We start from the raw sequence: 24,970 nt of genomic DNA on the forward strand, positions 1-24,970 counted from the left end.
AACTGATGATGGGTTCTTGATCCAAAGAATTGAAGATACCCCTCTCCTTCCCCGGATCAAACGAGATTACCCCCAATCCCCTACGGGATTAGTACTTCCCTATGAATATAACAACCCAGTATACAGTGTAATGCACACCACAGATAATAGCAAGTAACAAGTAGCTAAAATATATACAACTTGGCAGATAAAATTGTTAGCAGAAGTTAACCCGACCTCCAAACAGCACTTGGTTTTTCAACGCGTTACAGTGTGTCAGTTTCTGTACTGTCCAATATGTGCCAAAATCAAATTTTGTACTAGATTAGGCTGGGTTTACATAACCCAACCTTAATTAACATGTATTTACGTATAACTGACCAACAATAACCAAATTATGTAAAAGAGTAGACAATGTCTGGTAAAAGAGTAGACAATGTCTGGTAAAAGAGTAGACAATGTCTGGCAGCGGAGAAGACGCTTAGCAAAGTTGCCGCTGCTTATATGGTTGGGAATAACACACACTTTAATATGAAGGACGGGTTGCAGAAACACACACACCGTAATCAGGCTTATTATGATCTGTTCACTTACCTTCGTATTAAGTGCAATTCTAAGCACCATATAGCAGGAATGTAGGAAGACAAAAGCCAGGCTGTTAGAAAACACCAACAAGAACGTTGGAGATACTTACAGTGCTTGTACCATGCATCTGCAAGAGGAAAATACAATCATAATAATTTTCTTAACACACACACACACACATATAAATATATATATAATTATATAATTATATATATATATATATATAATAATATTTATATATATGTTTTTATAATAGAATCAGTTATGAGTAGACATGAGATATTTATAAAATATTTGTAAATATATTCACTAGTATATGAGGGCATTGTAGACATAGTACAAAATCCTCACAAGCAAATTATCACTAACATTTAGTGAGTGTTATTTTATATATTTTTGTGAGTGCCTGTTATTGATAGTTTTCCCCTCTTTGCTTTTTTTTTACCACATCGGTCATCTCCCACTAAGGTACAGTTGACCTTCCCGAGAAAAAAAAATCCACCATCATTCATTCATTAGCTATCTTCCTAGAAGCGCACGAACATCACACACAGTTCAAATCTGATACAATTAAAAAGAAAACACTACCTCATACGATAATATATTATACAATAATAGAGATGACAAAAAAGAGACTGGGATAAAAATGAATAAAGCCTCGAAATTCCGAAACACCGCAGTCAGCTTCTGATAATGGCCCTTAGAAGCGAATCTCTCTCTCCCTCCTCTTCCTCCAGGAAAAAATACGACAACAATAACATCCGTTTCTTTTACTGTGGCTATATATCAAAAAGTCATTTATAATACAAGCATACGGGTAATAAAAGTCGAGGTAATAAGAGGCTGAGACCTGCAATAAAGGCGAGAATGCTTCCTGATTACACCATTACGATCGTTTGATGTTGTAGTGTCGTGCTGTTTGCTGAGAAAACTTTCTCGAGATCAAAGATAAGACGCAGGGTGAGAACATTACCCTTTGAAGCAGGCGACACGTAGATGGTCTGTTTTATGATGGAATCTATGTAGGGGTAACAATCTTGCTTTTCAGTCGTATGCATTATATATCTATGTTATTATTATATTACTATTATTATATTATTTTTTATTTATCATCTATGATACACAGTTTTATTCGCCGACAGAAGTTTACCAGTGTGTATATACATAGAGATGTGGATCTGTGCGTGTGTATACTGGAGGCTTATTTTAATCCTTATTCTCATAACGGCTAGGGTATTTTTTTCCGTGCAGTTTATCTGGAGTTTATCTGGAGAGAGTTCCAGGGGTCAACGCCCCCGCGGCCCGGTCTGTGACCAGGCCTCCTTAGGTCAGTGTCCCAGGATGCGACCCACACCAGTCGACTAACACCCAGGTACCCATTTTACTGATGGGGAACATAGACAACAGGTGGAAAGAAACACGTCCAATGTTTCTACTCTGGCTGGGAATCGAATCCAGGCCCTCACCGTGTGAAGCGAGAGCGTTAACCACCAGGCCACCAGAGCCCCCTGAAAGTCCTGAACCTAAAACCTTACTACAGTCCTTCTAGTAATGTAAATAATGATTGAAGTTTATTGATGATGACGACGACGCTGCTGCTGCTTCTAATAATAATAACTGAAATTATACGAGATATAGGTCAATCTTATTAGAACAATTGAGACATATTTTACTGGTCTCCTACCCCAGTATGTTTCACAAGGCCAGTCTCTCTTGTCACCTATCCACGAATACCTCACAACACAGGTATCCCTGGTCTCTTATGCTAGTACCTTAAGTCTCCAATCTCGTATACCTAAAAATACGTCTGTCCCTACTCTCCTATTTCAATATACTTCAAGGAGTAGACTTTCTACAGCAACATTGAATAGCTCCTGATAACGCACAGAGACGTGTGAAAGTACTTGAGCTGAAGATTTCCATCCCCGTGGCTTGCCTTGCATATATATATATATATATATATATATATATATATATATATATATATATATATATATATATATATATATATATATATAGCACCCAGCAGAGCTGGGTGTTTTACCTTTACCTTGATCCGAGGACATACGGTGGTGTGGGTGCCTCTGAGCTAATTTTATTCTACTCCCCATTTGGTGTACTAGCCTCCACAAGCAATGTATGCTCAGAGGCACCCACACCACCGTATGTCCTCGGATCAAGGTAAAGGTAAAACACCCAGCTCTGCTGGGTGCTTGATTCTTGTAGGATTGAGTGGTCCTGTGGGTTAGAGCGTCATGTGATTTCCGATCACCATGAGTTGGGCCAAAACGACATGGGTTAGAGTCCTCGGTTAGTCGTAGTGTTATATATATATATATATATTATTAAACCCTTTATTAAGATAAAGATAAAAATTATTATACAAGTTCATTGTTTTTCAACAACTTACATCATGATTAAATGAAAGTAATAAACTAACCCAGCTCAGAAAAATAGCTTGCACATTCCAATATATTATGTTAGATTAACCCTCAGTCTTTTAATACGACTCTTTATTTATTTTGTTTTTTTTAACAAATTAAAGATTTATTGTACAGTAAATGATAAAATTTTGTGTGTTTCAGGTAGCAGAGGTCAGGTCAAGGATGTAACTAAACTCTGATCTAGAGTGGCCATGCTCTTCAATCAGAACATTAGTCAAATTAATAAAACTCGCTAAAGTCAAGTATGAAGAATAATATTTACCAGGAGCGGCCAGTTGTACTCCCCACTTCCCTTCCATCTCACCCCACATCAAGACACATAAACCACATGAGGGGGGAAAAAAACAACAAAACCTAAGAAAACACAGACGGAATTTCTTATTAAAAACTTGGAGAGCTGTTTCTTGTGGATCAGCTCAAGTCCAAACAGAACCTGGCAATTTGAATCCCGGGCGGGTGTTCCCAGCCGGGCGGTATATTGGAGGCAGTATCCTTCAATTTTAGAACATAACTTAGGGCAAACTGGGGGTATCGATTGGCCTAGCTAAGTCCACACGCAGTAAGTGGAAGTGGCAGAGCTGTTGAGGATTAATAGAGCGATGCGTAAGAACAGTGTAGTGACGTCAAGACAAAGCACACAGTGGATGAAATATGCAGGATATTGTGAAGTGTGGTATAGTGACTGTGGTGGGAAGGCTTCTTTGTGTGTGTGTGTGTGCGCGTGCGTGCGTCTGTGCGTGTGTTTGTATGTGCGTGCGCGTGCGTGCGTGCATGTGTGTGTGCTGTCGTGTGCTCTTGTCCATTTATGTTTGTGCCTTTGTAAATAGCTAATGACCTGACTCCCGAATATGTGTGTACTTTTTAGAAAACCTGCTTCCTAACTTTTTGTGTTTAAGTTTGCAGGGTAGCGAGCTGTAGCTCTTGACCCCGCCCCCAAACTTTCGATCCACTGACAGGAGACAGCCTTCTTACATTTTCTTTTTAACCTTTTTTTCTGAATTCGTATTCTCTGTAATATTCCACTTCTTCACTATTCTTTTGTTGAAATATTTTCTCAGTCGTGTAGACAGCGTGGATGTACAGTTTTTGAGAGAGAGAGAGAGAGAGAGAGAGAGATTAATCACGGTCTCTTATTCATTCTTATTTGATTAGTAAAGATCTTATCCCTGTCTACCCTCTCTATACTCCAGCGAATCTTTTATGTCGTGATTACATCCCCTCACTCGTTGGATCTTTCAGTTCTGGTTATATGTCCGTATACTTGTAAGTCTATTCAATTCAATAATAATTCTCCATGAGCATTAAAGAGAATGAATTACTATATTAGGAAGCAGTAAACCCTTTGGAGTCTTCAAATGCTTGGGAAATTGGAGGCAATTAGGTTTGATCCAAGGAAAGGGAGAGAATATGCAATTTCTTGGGTGCCTTTCTGCTCCATTATCAAGTTACCCCTTTGAAGGAAAACAATAAAATCGCCTCATAGGTCTCTCACTCTATCTTCATGCTACGGTGAAGAGAAAAACCTGAAATAACCGAGGTTTCTTGTTTTTGGATCTATTCTCTTTCACATTTTTTGTGTTATATTTGTAAGCTACATCAGCTCTCCCCTCTCCGTTCTCTTATTTATAATGTCATATATATTACTTAAAGCTTAGCTTACCCTCTCTTATTTATAATGCCTCATTATCTCGCTATATTGCATTTTCTCTCGTCTCTTTCTAGCCTCTTCTTTCTTTCTCAATTTTAGCTTTATTTTCTTTCTTTCTCAATTTTAGCTTTATTTTCCTTCTCTCTTGCTTTCTTTACCACACCACTCTCTTATTTATCGCAAATTTCTTCTCAGTCCTACTCGTCTGCGTTACACTAGACAGAGACTAATTAAATATGTGGATCACTAGACCACTATACAAAAACACAGAGAGAGAGAGAGAGAGAGAGAGAGAGAGAGAGAGAGAGAGAGAGAGAGAGAGAAAGAGAAAGAGAAAGAGAGAGAGAGAGAGAGAGAGAGAGAGAGAGAGAGAGAGGCTGCAAGAACAGACCTTACTATCGAAAAAACACTAGGTGCCTTGAGGGTATATGATGTATTAAGCATCTAACAAGGTTCCTTAGTGAGTGCTGATAGAAGCAGCAGAGACCCCTGTGCGTTCCACTAGCAAAAATGTACAAGTGATATGATGATAAATGTTTATGCTCTGCCTGCAGAGTATAAATGACTTGTGTTCATCGACAGAGTCACGCGCAGAGCTGACGAAGTATAAAAACAGACCATACCATCTAAAAAGTCCCGTGGTGGAACTGTTGAGGTAAGACACTGGGCTGACATGTGATAACTATCTACCGGATACTGTGTGTGAATATGATAACTGTATACAGTACCGACAAGTTGATAAGTAAGACATGTGCAACAGTTAGATATCCGAAACGTTTCGCCTACGCAGTAAGCTTCTTCAGTCGAGTATATAGGACGCAGCAGAAGCAGTAGAGATGTATGCTACCAAACATCTGTGTGAATCTTGTGAATTTATGAACTAAGGAAAATATGAATGTGCAGAGCTACTTATTACACAGAGCTAAGGAAGACATCAATATGCAGAAATTATGAACTTAGGAAGACATCAGTGTGCAGAGCTAAGACATCAGTGTGCAGAGCTAAGACATCAGCGTGCAGAGCTAAGACATCAGTGTGCAGAGCTAAGACATTAATGTGCAACGCCAAGGAAGACATCAATGTGCATATCTAGTCTAGAGTAAATGGAAAAGAAGTGAAAAAATATAGGTCATTACCTCGATGCCTACAAAGTGTTAATTAATTAAGGTCAGCAACCTCAGGACTGAAATGGCAATAAACCCTTCTGCAATTGAAGCTGATGATGCTAACGAGTGGCTCTTATTCTGAGGAGATGGTGCTACTCTCCGCTTCCTCTGATCAACCCTGATTGCCCCATTCCCTTCACCTCTCTCCTTCTAAAGGCCTTCACCTGCTCTGTCCGGTCATCCGAGCACGGATTTGACCTTTGACCTCACCATGTGTTTGTCTGACCTTTCACGACAAGGATACAACAACTAGCGTCTTCTCTCAATATCTTTGTTTAATTGCCCATGCAAGTGTGTGCGTGTTTTTGTGTGCATATACGTATGAGCACGCGCCTGTGTGCGTGCGTGTGTGTACTCGCCTAATTGTGGTTGCAGGGGTCGAGACTCGGCTCCTGGCCTGTGTGTGTGTGTGTGTGTGTGTGTGTGTGTGTGTGTGTGTGTGTGTGTGTGTGTGTGTGTGCGCGCGCGCGCGTTCGTGTATGCTTGTGTATGTGCATGATTAGTCACTTAGAGCAGGAGTGGAAAAGTGATGTGTTCTATTTTCAGTATTTAGTTTGTAATTCGTTTTAAATTTGTCCAAGTTTGTAGCGCGCGCACTTCTTTTCTTGGTAAAAATGACTAATGGAAACTTGTGCTCATCGTAATAATGCTCTTTTTTATATATTTACAGCAGTATTCTAGGAATTTGTGAAGGGTCAGTTTAACACGGAATGCTGCTCATAAATTTTCTGGACCAAACACGTGAACATGTGGTTCAGCGCATCAAAGGTGGTGCTGTGAAACACTGAAAATCCACAGGTACTGCACAAGTTCGTGGTTGCAGTTGCCGAAATTGTCAGAGTGGCTTCAGAGTTCAGAGTTTAACTCTAACTATGGAACAGCAACCACAGAGGAATCTACAAAGCATCACGGAAAACACTACGGCACTAAACTTTGTCAAAACGTTTGACTTCACTTTGCACACTTGGAAACCCATTTCTTGAGGACAATACAGTTGATAACACTAGTCACAATAACCTAATTAAGTAAATTAGTAACCCAAGCTGCGAATGATATCGCACATAATGCAGTGGAGAGGTGCAGCAACTTTTTTTGAGTGGAAGTTTCAAGGAAATCCAAACAAATCATTCACTGACTGGTTTACCACGCTGCGAGTCAATTATAGTTATACCAGAATAAAATTATCTAGATATTGTCACTCAGAATGTTGTTTGACCTTAGATGACTTTTACAGAAAATGGTAAACCTAGACATAGGGTCATTTCTAAGATGTTATAATGTCTTGCAGTGTGTGACATCACCTGGAACCTCAGATCATGATGTAAAGGTATATTTATATGCTTTAACCAAATGACTACAAGAAATTTTCTGACTATGCAGAAAATGTTGTCATGCATTTTCTTACAGATCAAGTTCTCAAATGCAGATCATTATGATGGTAAAAGGAACCTCCCCAGGCGTTTAGATAAAGCTACTAGTCATCACAGAACAGGAATGAAACAGTGACTCAACAGACTTCTTGCTGAAACAGTGATATTCAAGAAGCTGGAACAGTTTTCTACGAGTTTATAAAAACAAAGAAAAACTTTTTCACTTAATGTCTTGCCGGGTGATAACAAGTTGTACCTTAAAGATATTAGGTGATCACCATGAATGAGCTCAATATTTGCATCCTCAGCAGATAAAATCACTTCAACTATTCATCTAGAAGGAAGCTGATGTAAGAGTTTTACCCAATGTAAATCACTGTGCTAACGAAGACTTCAAGCAAGTGTGCAAGAGGACTGTGAGCATGTAAATATTGTGGTGCTTGCTATAACATTCCCGCGAAATGGTTGTGGAAGAACTTTGTGGCTCTCCGAGACGAGAATCACATCCTTTACATACCCGTTCATACAACTGCTGATAACCTTTGACCACTCAACTCAAAAGTTCCGCTAATCTCTTACCGCATCTCAGGATATGATACAATATCATTCTTTTTCGGATGTGGCAGAGTTCACTCGGAATGCAGGTAAAGCACGCGCTACTTGGCTATATACCTTCACTGAACGAGCCTTTGCGATTACATCAGTGAACGACGAACTTCTTTATTGTACTGAGAGATTCGTGATTATGTGAAGCAGAATATGCTTGCTGAGTAGACAGATGAAGTAACGTTTGCTGAAGGGTCACAGCTAATGAAAAAAATTAGCACCCACGTAATCTGCTTTACTCAAACGCACTGAAATAGGTATGTACCAAGTTGGCCTTATACAATCCCATACCAATGGCCTTGTATCCTGATGGGTCAAAATAGAAGCTCCACAGGAGAGAGCTGATGTCTCAGAAATCTTAAGTCGTTGGGTGTGGATTGCAGGTACCGATATGAATATCATACATATGATTCACAGTTTCTAGAAGTGTCACTAAGAATAGAAAGAAAGAGAGAGAGAGAGAGAGAGAGAGAGAGAGAGAGAGAGAGAGAGAGAACCTAAACTCATGCCATGAATTTACACAGAGTACAAAAGTGTTTGTCAAAGGGCTTACACAGCTAGAATCTATAAAGCGTACAGAAGTTTAAGCCTACACGATACATTTTGTTACTAAGCTTCTTTACTAGTTACGAAACTAGTTTTGAATCTGTTTATGTAAATTCAAAATTTCCTTCACGTACTCTTAATATGGGCTCGATTCCAGTATGGGACTGTTAAGTTTACCAGCGTGCCTGAATATCTGCACAACTCAGGAAGTACTAAATTCCATCGAAGAATATGTAACAGACTTCCACGAGGTTAAAATTGTTCACACCTCAAGAGCAAGATTCAGAAACATCAGAAATGGCTCTTATGCTATTTGTCTCGATTTAGATAAATTATCATTACCACTGACAGCATAATTATGCATAATGAATAAAATGTAAATAAATTACGAGTGTCAAATGATAGATCATTATGTCTTAAGAATTCGTATCACTGAAATAACGTAGCTTCATAAACTCGACTAAAAAGTTAAGTTTAGATACTAGTCTAAAAGCAACTTGGATGATGTTTTCACAACAAAACATATTTGCTGCAGTAAAGGTGAAGGTTTTTAAATATGACGAATGCATATATAGAACCTAAGTTAATAGATGTGACAGTTTAGGTAGGACTGTTATGATTTACATTGCAAGTTATGGTATGTACCTAAATGGCTTACTATCGATAATGAAGAAAAAAACACCCATATAGGCATGCCTCCTGACCAGGGAACCAGGTGATAAGGGTTGAACGAGCAGGGGCCTCATCATTAACCCAGTACCTTGGTTCAACTAGCCAATTACAAGGAAGCCCGCAAATCTGTGAAGCGATGTGGTACACTCATGAAGCCTTGGCAGACTTCACAGCTGGTCGATACGGTTCCATTCGCTTCACTGTATACAGCTGCAGATACTGTAAATAGGCTATACATACATTGTAAATACCAGCTTGTTGCTGCCTTTTTTCCTCGTTCCTAAGTAGTTATCGTGTTAGAGATAAAGTGTGAAGGCCAAATAGTCTACAGCTGTGTTTGTAATAACAAGGAATGTTTTGTGGTGTCAAGCTTTGTCAGGATTTACAAGACAAGAACAATGTTCTCGCTCTAAATAGAGCGAAACGTCATCCTAGTAAAAGCTTGTTCCGCAGGGTGTCTCACTCCTTTACGTAATGTAATTTTGGAAGGTAGGCAAATTCAGGTTCACTTTTGTTATTTCAGTGCCTTGAGTGAACATCAAATCTAGTTTGAGTCTTCGTTCTTTAAAAAACTTTTGAACCAAACGTGGCACTTCTTGTTGCAAAGTACATAATTTTTTATGGGTCTGAGCAGTGGCACTGTACTGCACCCAATCAGGGTACTACAGTCAGTCTGTGGGAAAGATATTCCGTGGTGATAGTGCTGCACAGTTTTCTGTGGCATGAAGCTGTGTTTTGAAGCTGTGGTTTCTAATTATTCTTATTTTTGCTAAATGCTTCATTATTAATTTTATTTTTGTCTAAACTTTCGCTGTTGTATTTCATCTGCTCTACGGACGAGGACATTTTTTTTTTCCTTTAGTAGTCCTTCGTAATTTAGATTAAAGTTCAGGATACACTTTGTAGCTTTTGTTTATGAATCTATAAACTTTTACGTTGTACGACCATTACGGGTTTACCGCTTCCCCGTTATTATAATTTAAGGTTTGTCAATGCAGCACAAGTCTCTCATTACCGCATATATGTGGCTTCACAACTGATAAACAAATTTGAGATAAAACCTAGACGACGTTTCAATCAGATGTGATATTGGTCCAGCTGGACCGAAGAGTCGCCGAAGTTACATTTCTGCTTTATGGGTTGTGAATTGTCCCAGTCAGTGTATTGCAACTTTGGTTATTTATATGTGATTTCCTGGTGATAACCCATTGTTTACAAACATTTCTCCTCCATATTTTTTTTTTAAATTCAACCGCAGTCTATACTCTACACGGAACCTGTTTTCAATTTTACCTCTTTCCATTAAGTGCTGTTTAATTATGTTAAATTCCATCATCCATCTACCATTCATTTGTTCAATGTACTCCCGTTTCATTGTAGGGTTTCACACCTGTTTGTCGAGGTCGAGTCTTAGCTTCTAGCTTCTCATTTTAATAGACCATGACCGGACAACTGACTTCGGTCCTCCACTTCATAATGTTTGTGAAACCCAATGCCACCTCTACACAGGTGTGTGTGTGTGTGTGTGTGTGTGTATGTGTGTGTGTGTGTGTGTGTGTGTGTGTGTGTGTGTGTGTGTGTGTGTGTATATGTGTGTGTGTGAGCGAGCGAGCGCGTGTGCGCGCGTTTGCGTGCGTCCGTGCATTCAGTGGCCTGTCTGGGGGTTTAAACTAATTTATAACAGTTTGCCTGGGAAAATTCAACAAATTAGAAACTGTGGAATGGATTGGCGCACACATGCGGAGGTATCGTGATAAAGACACAGGCGGGAGGTTCAGGCTAATGGAGGTTGGAGGTGTGGGCATGCTAAAGAAAGCAGGTTATCAAGTTGTGAACAGCAGTATTAACAAGTTTCACGATTAAAAGGAGAAATATTTAATAACTAGTAAAGAAACTGAAGGACAATGGAGTGAAAGGAAAGAACGTCAGAAGGGCAAAACTTCCTCTACATATATTACACAAATAACTGGGAGTGCAAGAAGCAAATTCACGAATTAAGAGTAATTCCATATACAAGAAATACAATATCTGCAATACTGAGATTTTACTGAGATCTAACTGGTGAATGCCACAAAGAATGACGTTGCCTACCCTGCAAAAAGAAGATGTGGAGAGTCTTCATGTGTGAGAAGACTTGAATTGCATCATTAAAAACAAGATAAAGGCTGAAGGGACACACACAGGAACTATTTGGTTGCAATTTCTTGAAGACCATGAACAGCTGGACTTGAGTGGTCTGTACCAAAACCTAGAACTTAGGCAGGGCCTGAGAGAAACCTCTTTTGGATGAATTTATAGTAGATTAAAGACACGAAAATATATCCATCATGGAGTATTATAATTAAAACCAAAGTGACCGGAATGTCTTACTGGAAGCAAAACCCTATGATATTACAGAGGTAATCAAGAGCCGCTGTTTACAAAAGTTTGAGTCTAAGTCAACTAGAGAATAACTGCTTCTCTCAACTTCCATTACTCTTTTACTCTCTACATACTGGATAATGACAAGTGTTTATTACATCTTATATATATATTAGAATGTCGTGCCGAATATGTAAAACTGGTCAATTAGTAAGAACTCATTTAAAATTAAGTCATTCCTAAAATTTTCTCTTATACGTTACTGTAATTTTTTTTAATTTTGCTCCAAAAGAATCTTAGAAAACTTACCTAACCTTATTATAACAAGAACAATTTATTTTAGCCTAACCCAACTAAATACATTTTAGATTTGTTTACAATAATTTAATACTAAACAAACACAGTGAAATATATTTTTTTCTTTAGGTTCAGAATGATTTTGGCGAAATTATTGCATACACAAATTTTCGCTTGTCCTATATGGCAAGATGAGCGTTGCTATTTAAGCCAAGATCGCAAGTTCTGCCTATTCGGCACGACATATATATAAACTTTTATTTATTTTTAATTTTTTTATGTATGTTTCAAGTAATAGCAGTGCACAGTTCTTGCTCTCGGAGCTCATTCCTGCTATAAAATGTTCGCTTCACATAGAAATAACAACCGTCTTTTATGACCCGTTTTTCGTGTGTGTGTGTGTGTGTACTCACCTAATTGTGCTTGCAGGGGTCGAGACTCAGCTCCTGGCCCCGCCTCTTCACTGATCGCTACTGGATCCTCTCTCTCTCTGCTTCCTGAGCTTTGTCATACCTCTTCTTAAAACTATGTATGGTTCCTGCCTCCACTACTTCACTTGCTAGGCTATTCCACTTGCTGACAACTCTATGACTGAAGAAATACTTCCTAACGTCCCTGTGACTCGTCTGTGTGTGTGTGTGTGTGTGTGTGTGTTTTACCCCTTTTGTGCGTAAACTATATCAAATCACTACTACGTTTACATATAAGCCATTCGTGATCATTCCTCTGTACAATTCACAAAAGTTATTACTCGCAAAAATAAGCGTAATAACGCACCCTCACTCACACGCACGCACTTAAACACCAGAAACGGCTCCAAAAAAAATCAGTACTAATTTCTATACACACTGAATATTTTATATTAGGAATAGTTTCCAAGAGTAGGCTTTGTTTGCTACATGGAAAACTAATAGACGTTTATAATATATATATATATATTATATATATATATATATATATATATATATATATATATATATATATATATATATATATATATAAACAAAACTGCGGCTGGCCAAGACTTGATCCCGCGTCACCTTTTCTCGCACCGCGGGAAGCGAGGAAATGTTCGCGACGCTCTGTCCACTGGACCATCAATCCTACAAACAATATGACCCTAGCAAACTAGACTTGCTTCATGTTGCGATGATTTACGTGGCCAAGGTAAGCTCAGTCTACTCCCGTTTGAATACCAGCCTTCACGAGCAGTCTACATATTCATGAAATCACGAAACACACACACACACACACACATTGTATATATATATATATATATATATATATATATATATATATATATATATATATATATATATAATATATATATATATATATATATATATATATATATATATACTTGAAGGAACATAAATGAAACTCAGTGATCGGGAACAATGACATAAATGGATGTTTAAGATGCAATTAAAAATCACAGTAACAGTAGGAAGTACATAGTTTTCCAAGCCTCGGGGTAGTCAGTGAATGGAATGACTTGAAGTGGTAGTGGCGGTAGAAACAAAACCTGCACACAGTTTTAGGAACAGCTATGACATTACCCATGAGGTATATAGCCTAGGGAAACCGGTTGTATGTTGGTAATGAAGTAAAATGAGAATTAAAGTATAATGATAATAGTAAAATTATTATTACAATAATAAAGATAAAGATAAGGATGAGGAAGAATGGGGAGATGTATAGAAAATAAATAAAACAAGTGCGAGGTAAAAAAAGTAAAAATGAAGATTAGGAAATAGTAGCAGTAGTAATAAGAGCAAGAGAGTAATGTTAATCAAAACAGTAATAAAAAAAACTATGTAAGAAACAAAAGCAGCAGAACTAGAAAGAAAGTTGATCATAGATTCTTTACTATTTGTAAAGTTAAGCACATTACTAAAACATAATTCCTATAACGAAGATTGGAATTTCAAAGAATTCTCACGAAATTCATACACATAATGAACGCAAATTTTTCAGATAAGCGACGCGTAAATTCAGATAATTTTGGAACAATAGAACAGGAGTCGATATACGAATTGTGCTTATCCGGTCCTCCCTTCCCTGTGGTCGGATATTTTACCAGGAGGGTCAGTGTTCCCTAACAATTAAGTCATTGATCGCCTGTAACTGAACTATAACATTGGAATTATTTAGTCTGTGTAAATCGGGACAGATGAATCAAGTGTATCGGAAGAAAATTCAGACGAGACGATAACTGTGAATATTTAAGGCTGTAAATTTAAAATTAATGGAACATTTGCCTATTTTTTTCTAGGGTAAATGTTGCCCTCATCGGTTAATTTAGTCTGGATTTTGGGGATAATGACTATGAAGATGGCACGTCCGCAAGGCTCCCTGCCTCCTCTGGCCCCCAACTAACCAGAGATAAATGACTGATAGTGATTCACGAGGGTCGGTGGTGATATCATGGGTTCATTTACGTTATCGTTGAAACGTCAGTCTGCACGTATACAAGAACAGGCTGTATTGTGTGATATTTCATTAAAAATTATGCCCGTGTTTATCATTCGACGGGAGGAGGATCGATCCCACAGACACATCCCGTTCAAGACACATTTTAATGCATGGAAATACTGATACTCAGGAGGCGCCAGTAGTCAGGCAACACATGTGACTTTTCCATGTTATTAACAGTATATTGTACGGAGAAGTTGATGAATGAATAAGACTAACTACAATACCTGGGTACCTTTATTGCCGAAACGTTTCGCCTGCACTGCAGGCTTCCTCGGACGAATACAGAGGTGTTTTAATTTTAATTCCTGAGACAGCAGAAGTGGAGAGAGAGAACTTCGAGGTGTTAGTCCGTTATCCTTGATGGAAGTGTTCAGTCAGTTAGCCTTGATTAAATGTGAACAGTATCTTAGCCTTACACGGTGGAAGGCCACTGGAATAACAGCCGAAGGGACCTGGGTCCGATTTCCATGGGGTATGAATCATTTGGGAATGTCACCTTACACTGGCTGTTCCCGTTCCCCTGTTATTAAATAGATGGTGTTAGCCAACTGTTGTGGGTGACATCCTCCAGTGACAACACCAGACTCTTAGTCTATAACTTCAACTTCAGTACCAGTCCGTTCTTCCACGTAAATAACGAGCGTATTGTTTCCAACAAATTAAACTACTCCGATGTATACTCTGCTGCCAGACGTTACTTTCCCGTTAACCACTAGTAATTTAATTACTGGTGGCTAGCTATACTTAAATTTACGATACCTTAAGCTAAACTAAAGGTTCGGAACTTTAAATAGCTAATATTATCCTTTGGTTTAGATCGTATAGATATACACGAAAGTAAACACATTTGTAAACGACCTGTGAGTTAAATACTGGTTACTAGTAGAGGTACGAAGAATATGCAAACCGCTAGCACTGTAGACGCAGACGCATACGCAAATTAAAAGCCAGGAGACACAAGGCACTTTTACGAGCACAAAAACAAATGCCAGAGGGACGCAAGACAATATTTCTTTAACGTAGGGTCCTGGGACTCTGATCAAGTGATTAAGGTCCCAAGACCGAAACGTTGTCTAGTAAATATGCCCTAATGTTTGCTCCTCCGTCTCTTTAATCCACACAAAAAGTGGTAAAAAATAGAACGAAATATGATTATAACGAATTTGCAGCGGAGTTTTATAAAGGATTTAAAAATAGATATGACAGAGCTATTTCGAGTCAGTAGGTTGAAAATTAAGCGGGACCAAGAAATGGAGCTCAGCCCCCTGAAAGCCAAACAGGTAATTAAAAGTAGGTAATTATGAGAGAGGCAGCACACGCAACTAACACGACCGTAGATGCGTGCCTGTAGACGCACGCAACAGACGTACAAAATGAAACAGCAGGAGTTGCGGGATGAGTTTACACGCGACAGAGTACGCGATCTGTGACGTACAAAGACGCACATAAGATGTGAAATTGCTGCAAACGATCAGAAACCTGCACAACGTTTATGTGCGTCGCTTAAGACTTCCCCCTCCCCCATGCAAGAAGCTTGAAAAGAAACAGCATACACTAGGAAACTTACAAGATCCAATAAACACCAAGTACTTACCAGCTAGATGGGTTTCCCAACAAGGGGGTCGCGACCCCTAGTGAAGTCATTAAGCATTTTCTCTTAGGGTCCTTACGTCATTAAAATTTCTTCCCTAAAAGAATTACTTCTATGACTGATTTGTATACTATGCAGGTGAAAATCTCTGGTTTTAAGATTGCTTTCTTAAACTGTATTGACATGGTTCTTGTATGCAATAAGTACAGTTTCTTTCGTTATAATTAATGCCTGATCATGAATAAGAGGGACTGCAATAACCTAGAATATGGAAAGGATCAACATGAGTGTTTAGTTTGTGATTGTGTCGTGTGTGTGATGATTGTGTCGTGTGTGTGATGATTGTGTCATGTGTGTGATGATTGTGTCGTGTGTGTGATGATTGTGTCGTGTGTGTGATGATTGTGTCATGTGTGTGATGATTGTGTCGTGTGTGTGATGATTGTGTCATGTGTGTGATGATTGTGTCGTGTGTGTGATGATTGTCATGTGTGTGATGATTGTGTCGTGTGATGATTGTGTCATGTGTGTGATGATTGTGTCGAGTGTGATGTGTCGTGTACATGTGTTGTGTCGAGTATTTGTCGTGCGCATGTTTAGTGCGTCAAGTGTGTGATTGTGTCGAGCGTGTGATCAAGTACGATCAATGTATATTCTATGTCAAAAGTGAGTGATGACATTAAAAGCTGGTGATGAGTGTGTGGTAACGTATGATAAGAGTGCGTGACAGGTGACGAGTTAGTGACGAGTGTATTGACCTAGTTAAGTTTGCTGTTGTTGAGCTCCAGCTCAACAACAGCTAATTTTTTTTCTCATGAACAATGATAAAAGATTTTTATTTTTGACTAAAACTAACATAGAAACCTCACTTGACCTCCCATAAACTAGCCTATTTTTTTTAGCCAAATTTTGCTATATATATCATAGGCTAATTTATTTACTATTCCTTAAAATCAATGATATATATCGTGCCGAATAGGTAAAACTTGCGATTTTGGCTTAAGTACTAACGCTCTTCTTGCCGAATAAGGAAAGCGAAAATTTGTGTATGCAATAATTTCACAAAAATCATTCTGAACCTAACGAAAAAAATATATTTCATTGTAAACTTATTAAAAATATATTTAGTTGAATTAGGCTAAATTAAATTAAGCTTGTTATAGTAAGGTTAGGTAAGTTTTCTAAGGTTGTTTTGGTACAAAATTATTAATTTTTATATTAACATAAATGAAAAAATATATCTTTAAACGTATAAGAGAAAATTTTAGAGAGGATTTAATTTTAAATGAGTTCTTACTAATTGACCAGTTTCACCTATTCGGCACGACTATATATATATATATATATATATATATATATATATATATATATATATATATATATATATATATATATATAATATATATTTGTGTCTGTATGTGTGTGTTTTATTGATTAATTTTTCCAGATTAATAACTTGCCATATAGAGCAGCTTGCTTCTCTATTCTGCTATGTAGCCTTCCATGTGGCGCTCTAAAAAAGGTCTCTTTACACCCCAGGAAAGTGCAATTCACCCATCATCCTCTTTCCTGTTTGATATCTGTTAGTCTAATATATGTTTAAGACATCTCTTTGAAGTACGACTATCAATTTCTAAATCTGTTATCGTTTTGTGAGGAATCTAGTGTTCTCAACATGTTCAACAATTCTCTTCCCCATAATTTTTTCCAGCAACTTGGACATTACACTCACTAGGGACGCGGATTTGTAGTTCAGAACTTTCTGCCTGTCACCTTCTTGAATACTGGCATCACGTTTGCTCTCAGTCGTCTGGCACTTCACCTGTCATTGATTTGTTAAAGATCAGCGCGATTTGTTTGCAAAGTAAGTTATCTCTTGCTCTTAAACTCTTGGTAGCTTTTCAGTTTTTATTCTGATGGCTTCAGTTTATCAAGCTCCATTAGGAATCCCCTCGCTTCCCTATTAGTTGGTTTTTTTTCTTTATATTAGTTCCATTGATAGATAAGTAGTAAAGAAGTCAAACGGATTTAAAAAAAAATAGGAAATTGGATGTAGTACACACCTTACACAGCTTCAAGTGTAAATACGGCCGAGTATAGAGTAAGAGTTGACGCTAGATGAATACAACTTGATATGAACGAACCCCCACAGATACACACAGGCACAAGCACTCATGCAAGTACGCGGATACACACACACACACACACACACACACACACACACACACACACACACACACACACACACACACACACACAGTGGAAGAGAAAATGAAAATGCTTAAGGAAATCAGCGAGAAAATGAGGGGAAGAGTTGAAAGGGTAGGAATAATTAAGGAAAAAGCAAGAGCACATGACTCAGGAAGGGACAAAATGGAATAACATTAGCAGAAGTACTCTAAGGAGATGAATAGGCACAGGTATAGTAACCGACACAACTACGGAACCAGTGACACTAGACAAAGCAGTGGGAAGAAGAGGGAGGCCACTGAGGGTATAAGGAGTTGAGAAGGCTGAAAGTAGGTCAGGAAATAGACGGGGAGAGGAGGAACATGAGATTATAACGACCACTGAGTGTAAAAGACAGGAGGAATTAGATCAGATGGAAAATTTTCAGAATGTCGGGCAGTACTTCCTTGACACAACGCTTTCTCAAACTTACCATTTGGTCTCAAGTAACTCGAAACAGGATCTTGAGATAGAAAGAATTCTTGAGGTATACAAGATATCATCGTGTATATCTGATTCGAGAAAAAATGGACATGGTTAGGAGACATTTAAGGGAGCATGTAAAGAAGCCATCAGCTACATGCAAGAACAGCAGAAAGGATGATAGCAAGAGGCGAGAACACCCAGCCTCCAGAAACCTCTCAAGGCTCAACTACCAATCTTTTAGCACTCAAGGCCCATCCACAGTTCCCACCATAATACCAATAACTCCACACTCTCCCCTATCAACAACTATAACCATTACACATACACCTACAATACGCACACCAACCCCAGCCTTACCATTTCCCTTTATACAAATGAGCAGTAAAGTATAGCACAAACCAAAAGAAAACTCGGGGTGTGATACACAAATTCATATGGATTATCAAACAGTGATGAAAGAAGTGATAGAAGCAACCCCAGACATTTTAGCCATGACAGAAACAAAGCTAATCAATATAAAAGATTTTATCAACGAAGAAATAGGCTGGAAGAATTGCAACCCATTTGGGAGATCAGAACGTGGAGGGGCTAAGATAATGGAGGTGGTGATGGAAAACATTGTGTCAGCATGAACATTAAAATGGTATAAAATACCGACAGGTTGTTAGGTAAGACACATATGCAACAGTTAGGTATCTTTATTTCGAAACGTTTCGCCTACACAGTAGGCTTCTTCAGTCGAGTACAGAAAAGTTGATAGAAGCAGAAGATACTTGAAGACGATGTAATCAGTCCATCACCCTTAAAGTTTTGAGGTGGTCAGTCCCTCAGTCTGGAGAAGAGCATTGTTCCATGGAACAATATTGTTTCATTCCATGGAACAATGCTCTTCTCCAGACTGAGGGACTGACCACCTCAAAACTTTAAGGGTGATGGACTGATTACATCGTCTTCAAGTATCTTCTGCTTCTATCAACTTTTCTGTACTCGACTGAAGAAGCCTACTGTGTAGGCGAAACGTTTCGAAATAAAGATACCTAACTGTTGCATATGTGCATTGTGTCAGCATGTCAAGGATATGAGAGAGAGGAAGGAATGAGCCAGCAAGACCGGATCTAGAATATACCATAATTGTATCTGATATTAGTGAAATAGAACACGAGAGACCTCTGGGTGTTAGTGACCATACAGTACTGAATTTCAAATATTTTGTCGAGACTGGCATTAAGGGAAGAATAGCAAGTAGGGGATGGGCGAAACCAAATTTCAGAAGAGGAAACTTTAATGGGATGAAATAATTCTTGAATATAGTACAATGGGAAAGGAGAATTGAAATGAAAGTGTCGAAAGACATAGGAGAACTTCATGCCCAGAAGAAGAGACAAAGCAATAACAAAAAGAGCCTGTGGTTCAACCAGATATGGAGAGGAAAAACAGAAGTGCAATAGCATGAAGAACTATACAGAAATCATAGGGCACGAGAAACAGAGAAGTGAGCAAAAGAGCCAGAAACGAATATGCAAGGGTGAGAAGAGAAGAAAAGCGGAGCGAGAGCGTGAGAATGACAACAGCAAAAGTCAAATCTGAGCCGGAAATGCTTCACAGAGAGAGAAGAAAGACGACACTAAGCAGTAAGACAGAAGAAGGAAGGAGAGCTCACAAGAAACGAGGAGTTGAATAAATGATTTAAAGAAAAGTTATCGCTGGAAACTGGGGCAACACCAGAGAGTCATAGAGAAGGGTACACCAGCGGTTACTGCATACCACACAAACAACAGGGAAAGAAATTAAATCTTTTGACCGGACTAGATGCATCAAAGGTAGTGAGAACGAAAAAAGTTTATGGATTCTGCAGGAAGGAGCCGTAGTATTCGATCCACTAGTTGAAATCTACAAGTTAGTGGATACTGTACAATTACCAGAGATCTGAATGACAATGAATGTAGTCGCAATATTTAAGAAAGGAGACAGACAACAATAAACTATAGACCAGTATCACTGGCATGCATACTGTGTAAAGTAATGGACAAAATAATTAATAGTGTTGGAGGACGTGGAGAGAAGTGGTTTCATAAAAAGCAAGAGAGAGAGAGAAGGCTGGGTGGACTGCAGATTCTTGGACTGCCAGAAGATATTTCATACTGTATCTCACAAGACGCAGAAAAAAAATTGAGAAGGCAGGAATAACAACTACAGTGGAATCGAAGACTATCTTACGGGAGAGAGACAAAGTATGACTGTCTAATACTTCAGAATGAGAAAGCAAGACAAATGGAGTTCTGCCAGGATTAGCATTAGGATCAGTACTGCTGCTTGTATATGTGAATGGAATGCCAGAAGAGATAGACGCATACTTGTTTGCAGATGATGCAAAAACTAACAAGGAGCATAAAAGGCGATGAAAATAAGGCCAGAAATAGACCTGGACAAACTGCAGGATTGGTCAGACAAGTGGTTACTGATATTCAACCAAACAAATACAAGGTTATGAAAATTGGGGAAGTGGTAAGAAGACTAGTAAATAAGTATTGATTCGGGGAACAGTGGCTATAAATTTCACTCCCGAAAGACCAAGAGATGAGCATAGGCCGAGTGTACTGCCAGAGGCACACGTCAACCGACTAACCTAAGCAGCGAAAGTCCTTTTGGCAAATCAAGGACTAGTTTGCAGTCTCGCCAAAGAAGTCATTCGTTGCCCCATATATGACATGTCAGGCCCATCCTGGAGTATGCAGCATCAGTATGGAACCCTTATGTGATATGTTCAGAAATTAGAGAATACTCAAAGGCTAGAGGCTAGACTTAGAGCTAAAGGGAAATGAGCTTTGAGGAAAAGTTAAGGAAGAGAAACTGAAGTTAAAGAATATGAAGACCAAGGAACACACAACTTTATACAAAACATTCCGAACACTTGACAAGCTTGAACAGAAATTAGCAGTTCGAGAAGCGGGAAACAGTTGTAGGTTACACAGATTTTAGGAAGTATTTCTTCAGCCTGAGGGCAGTCATGAAGTGGAATGAGCTGGACGGAGTAGTGGAGGCAGGCTCCATACGCAGTTTTAAAAATAGGTATGATGGGGCCTACGTGACTAAGAGGTAGTAAATACAAGTGATAAAAGTCAGGGCCAAAGACTGAGACTCGAACCCTGCAAATGGACGAGAACAATTATTTGAGTACAATGTTATCATAGCGGCGTCTGGAGATAACTACACGAGTCAACAGCTGCTCTTTGGACTCCCAGGGCTGAAGTCCAGGTGGATGAGTGTCCTGAGTCCACGTGACGGTGAGTGGGGCGAGTGTAGGGAAGACTCATGTGGAATTTCGATTACTCCACAGTGAAACATTCATGCTCACCAAGGTGTCTTATGGGTGTAAACGTGCAAGTTGGCACTCAACACTGTACCTGAAGGGCCACGAGGACACGAGACCACGAGGCCACGAGGACACGAGGCCACGAAGGGTGGAGGGGAGACAGGTGTATGGCTGTTCTGCTACTTACATTTTAATCCTCATAACTTGTTCACCAACAGATACGACGATAACAGTAAGAATGACTAACAGTAAGAGAGGGGACAATATCAACGCTATAAGTAATAATCATAATAAAGAGGAAGAAAAACATTACAATGAAATGTGAAAGACGAAAGGAAATAAAAGCTGTAGAACAATTATATTTGTTGTTAAAAGTGTCGTAAGTGTAGTTGTAACTGTTGTTGTTGTTGTTGTTGTTGTATTATTATTGCCATGTCGACCACTTTTATTATTCTTACATACGAAAATGTAATGAAATTACACAACAAGTTCAATATAAACAAGGTTTCAAACACTGAAAGCTAACAGTGGAAGCCTAAATTCGCAGCAGCAGCTTTACTATATATACGTCGTGCCGAATAGGTAAAACTGGTCAATTAGCAAGAACTCGTTTAAAATTAACTCCTTTCTAATTTTTTCTCTTATACGTTTAAAGAGATTTTTTCATTAATTTTAATGTAAAAATTAATAATTTTGTACCAAAAGAACCTTAGAAAATTTACCTAACCTTATTATAACAAGCGCAATTTAATTTAGCCTAATCCAACCAAACATATTTTAGAATAATTTACAATAATTTAATAAACAGACACAATGAAATTTATTTTTTTCGTTAGGTTCAGAATGATATTTGCGAAATTATTGCATACAAAAATTTTAGCTTGCCTTATTCGGCAAGAAGAGCGTTGCTATTTAAGCCAAAATCGCAAGTTTTACCTATTCGGCATGATGGTCATCGATACCATGCCTAACCCTTCTAGGGTAGGGTAGGTGCCTGAGCCCGAGCCTTTAGCTCATGAGACTGTCATTCCCATTTGCCCCCTTGGGGCGGGGATGGCAGACCAGAGAAGCCTAGCTTGCGGCTAGGCCTGGGGACAGTTGGTCCCAAAGATGAGGTACTTGTGCCTCCTCCCATGGGAGACTTCGGTCTCAGACACTCCCTAAAGAGGGAGCCAAGGCCGGGCCACCACTTGGAAAAGGCCCGGGCCGGGAGAATACCGGCGAATCTTTACTACTACTTCGGCATGATATAGATTATATATTGGGGATTTTCTTTCTTTTTGGGTCACCCTGCTTCGGTGGGAGACGGCCGACTTGTTAAAAATATATATATATATATATATATATATATATATATATATATATATATATATATATATATATATATATATATATATATATATATATATAAGTATTTTACTTACTCATATTAAGTTTATCATAAGTTCATGAAGTTCATTTAGATAAGGGATCACGTTGCTGGCAGTCGATCTGGCACTGTCGAGAAGAAATGTTACGAATGAAGCAGTGTGACGACTATATTTACCGACGATGTTTTGCTACTCTAATGTGACATCTTGGTTCCACGCAGGGGCGGTTCCAGTAGTTTTACGTAGAAAAGACCCGGGGATCACTGATTGGAAGAAGGGGGGGGGGCTGGGAGACTTGTACTGAAGCTGTGTTTTTATGTTATTGGCGGGGGGGGGGGGGAACTTCAATCCTCCTCAACCCCCCTTTTGCGCCGACCCTGTTTCATTGATATGGATTTTTATTATTATTATTATTATTATTATTATTATTATATTCGACCCTTCAAGGGGGAAGGGGTCCCGTCATGCTGAAGGACTCTTGATCAAAGTAATTTAAAATATCTTTTATTCCCCAGGTGCTCAATGTCCATTAGACGTTATCTCTTTCCTATGAATGTAATAAAATAATGAGGCAGTCAAATGAATATTACTTAAGCCTTGAATTGCTCATGACCAAATAGTGAGATTTTATCTGAACTGAGAAAGATTCATTCTTTCCCGAGTTGGTAATCTTCACCGAATGGTTTATTATATAATAATAACTCAAGCTGAAGGAAGAATTGCAATGCTGTGCGAACATAATCACACTGAGGTGGTTTACAACGTGATGGTGACAACTCTTCTACCTCACCATCGCTGACTGTCACTGTCCACTACAAAAATCGGTTAGACATTTGTAGTGGTCTTGAAGAAGATACAAGTGCGACACCTGAGTATCTTTACAAACGATCCTTTACGATACCCAGGTGTTGCACATGTCATATTTATTAACTTAATGGTATTGCATGCCAGTAATGTAATGATACTGGCGGTGGCTTGTCCGTCAGGAAAATACTATGAGAACGCAGGTGTTAGTCATGCTAGCTCAACCGCTCCGCCACCGCCAGCTTACCAGCATTAAGCCTCTAGTAGCTCCATTGTAACATATTGCGTCCTGCTTCTACACACCTCTCGATGTATTCTTATATGCAGCCATGATCATCATTTGTTTTGTTTTAAATAGTTGTATAAAGCCTAACTCCGGTAGGTCTGATGATGCCTAGTTCATCAGCGGATGGGTCATCATTTGACAAACACCCCTGTCAGGAAATACTGCCCTGTTACCTGACCAGCAAAACAACACTACCGTCTCTGAGTGTATCTATCTTTCCCCTGCGATAAATAAAGCAAAAGGGCTATAAGATTTTTTTTTTTTTTTTGCTTAGGTATGCACGTCCCGGTCTTGTGGAGTTATTAAGGCGACTTCCTGTGTGTTGAGAAGACAGGTCATTAAAGAGACGGTCGCGCCCTCCTATTACCTTCCCCACCGCCAGTTCCCGGTCCCATGTCGCCCATCGCGAGGGGCAAGGCGCTTTGTAATGCTCCGTAATTGACCAATGTTAAGCCAGAAATGCCCCTTTTAAGCCAATTTAACCGGCTATGGGAGTGTGCGTGTGTGTAATATATTTAACATTTTTATTTAAGCGTGAGGAAAGGCTGTTAAGTTATTAAGAGATGGTTAGTCATACATATTTAGGCTTTACCACCGACTGTTGGACGTCGTAGATGTGAACGGTCAAGGGAGCGAGACACTACCATAGTGACCAAACTGTAATGTTTACATATTCCTAATAAGTATTCCTGCTGCATTTGTTATTCTCATCCGCCTAACACGATGAAGTGACTGTCTTTTGTGGAACACATCGGTAGAAACACACCTTTACTTCTGCATTACTTCCCCGTCCCCCCAC

The 24,970-nt window shown here is 38.9% G+C and overlaps 1 protein-coding gene across 2 annotated transcripts in view; it reads right to left on the minus strand.

Moving 5' to 3' along the window:
* Positions 1–24,970, minus strand: part of LOC128700676 (homeotic protein distal-less-like) — a 293,933-nt gene that overhangs the window by 266,490 nt on the left and 2,473 nt on the right. For both annotated transcript variants that reach the window (XM_053793970.2, XM_053793969.2), the window contains exon 2: positions 674–691. In XM_053793970.2, coding sequence (XP_053649945.1) covers positions 674–691 — 18 coding nt within the window. The remainder of the gene's footprint in view (positions 1–673; positions 692–24,970) is intronic.

The sequence above is a fragment of the Cherax quadricarinatus genome, chromosome 56, assembly GCF_038502225.1.
Source record: "Cherax quadricarinatus isolate ZL_2023a chromosome 56, ASM3850222v1, whole genome shotgun sequence".
Taxonomy (NCBI): domain Eukaryota; kingdom Metazoa; phylum Arthropoda; class Malacostraca; order Decapoda; family Parastacidae; genus Cherax; species Cherax quadricarinatus.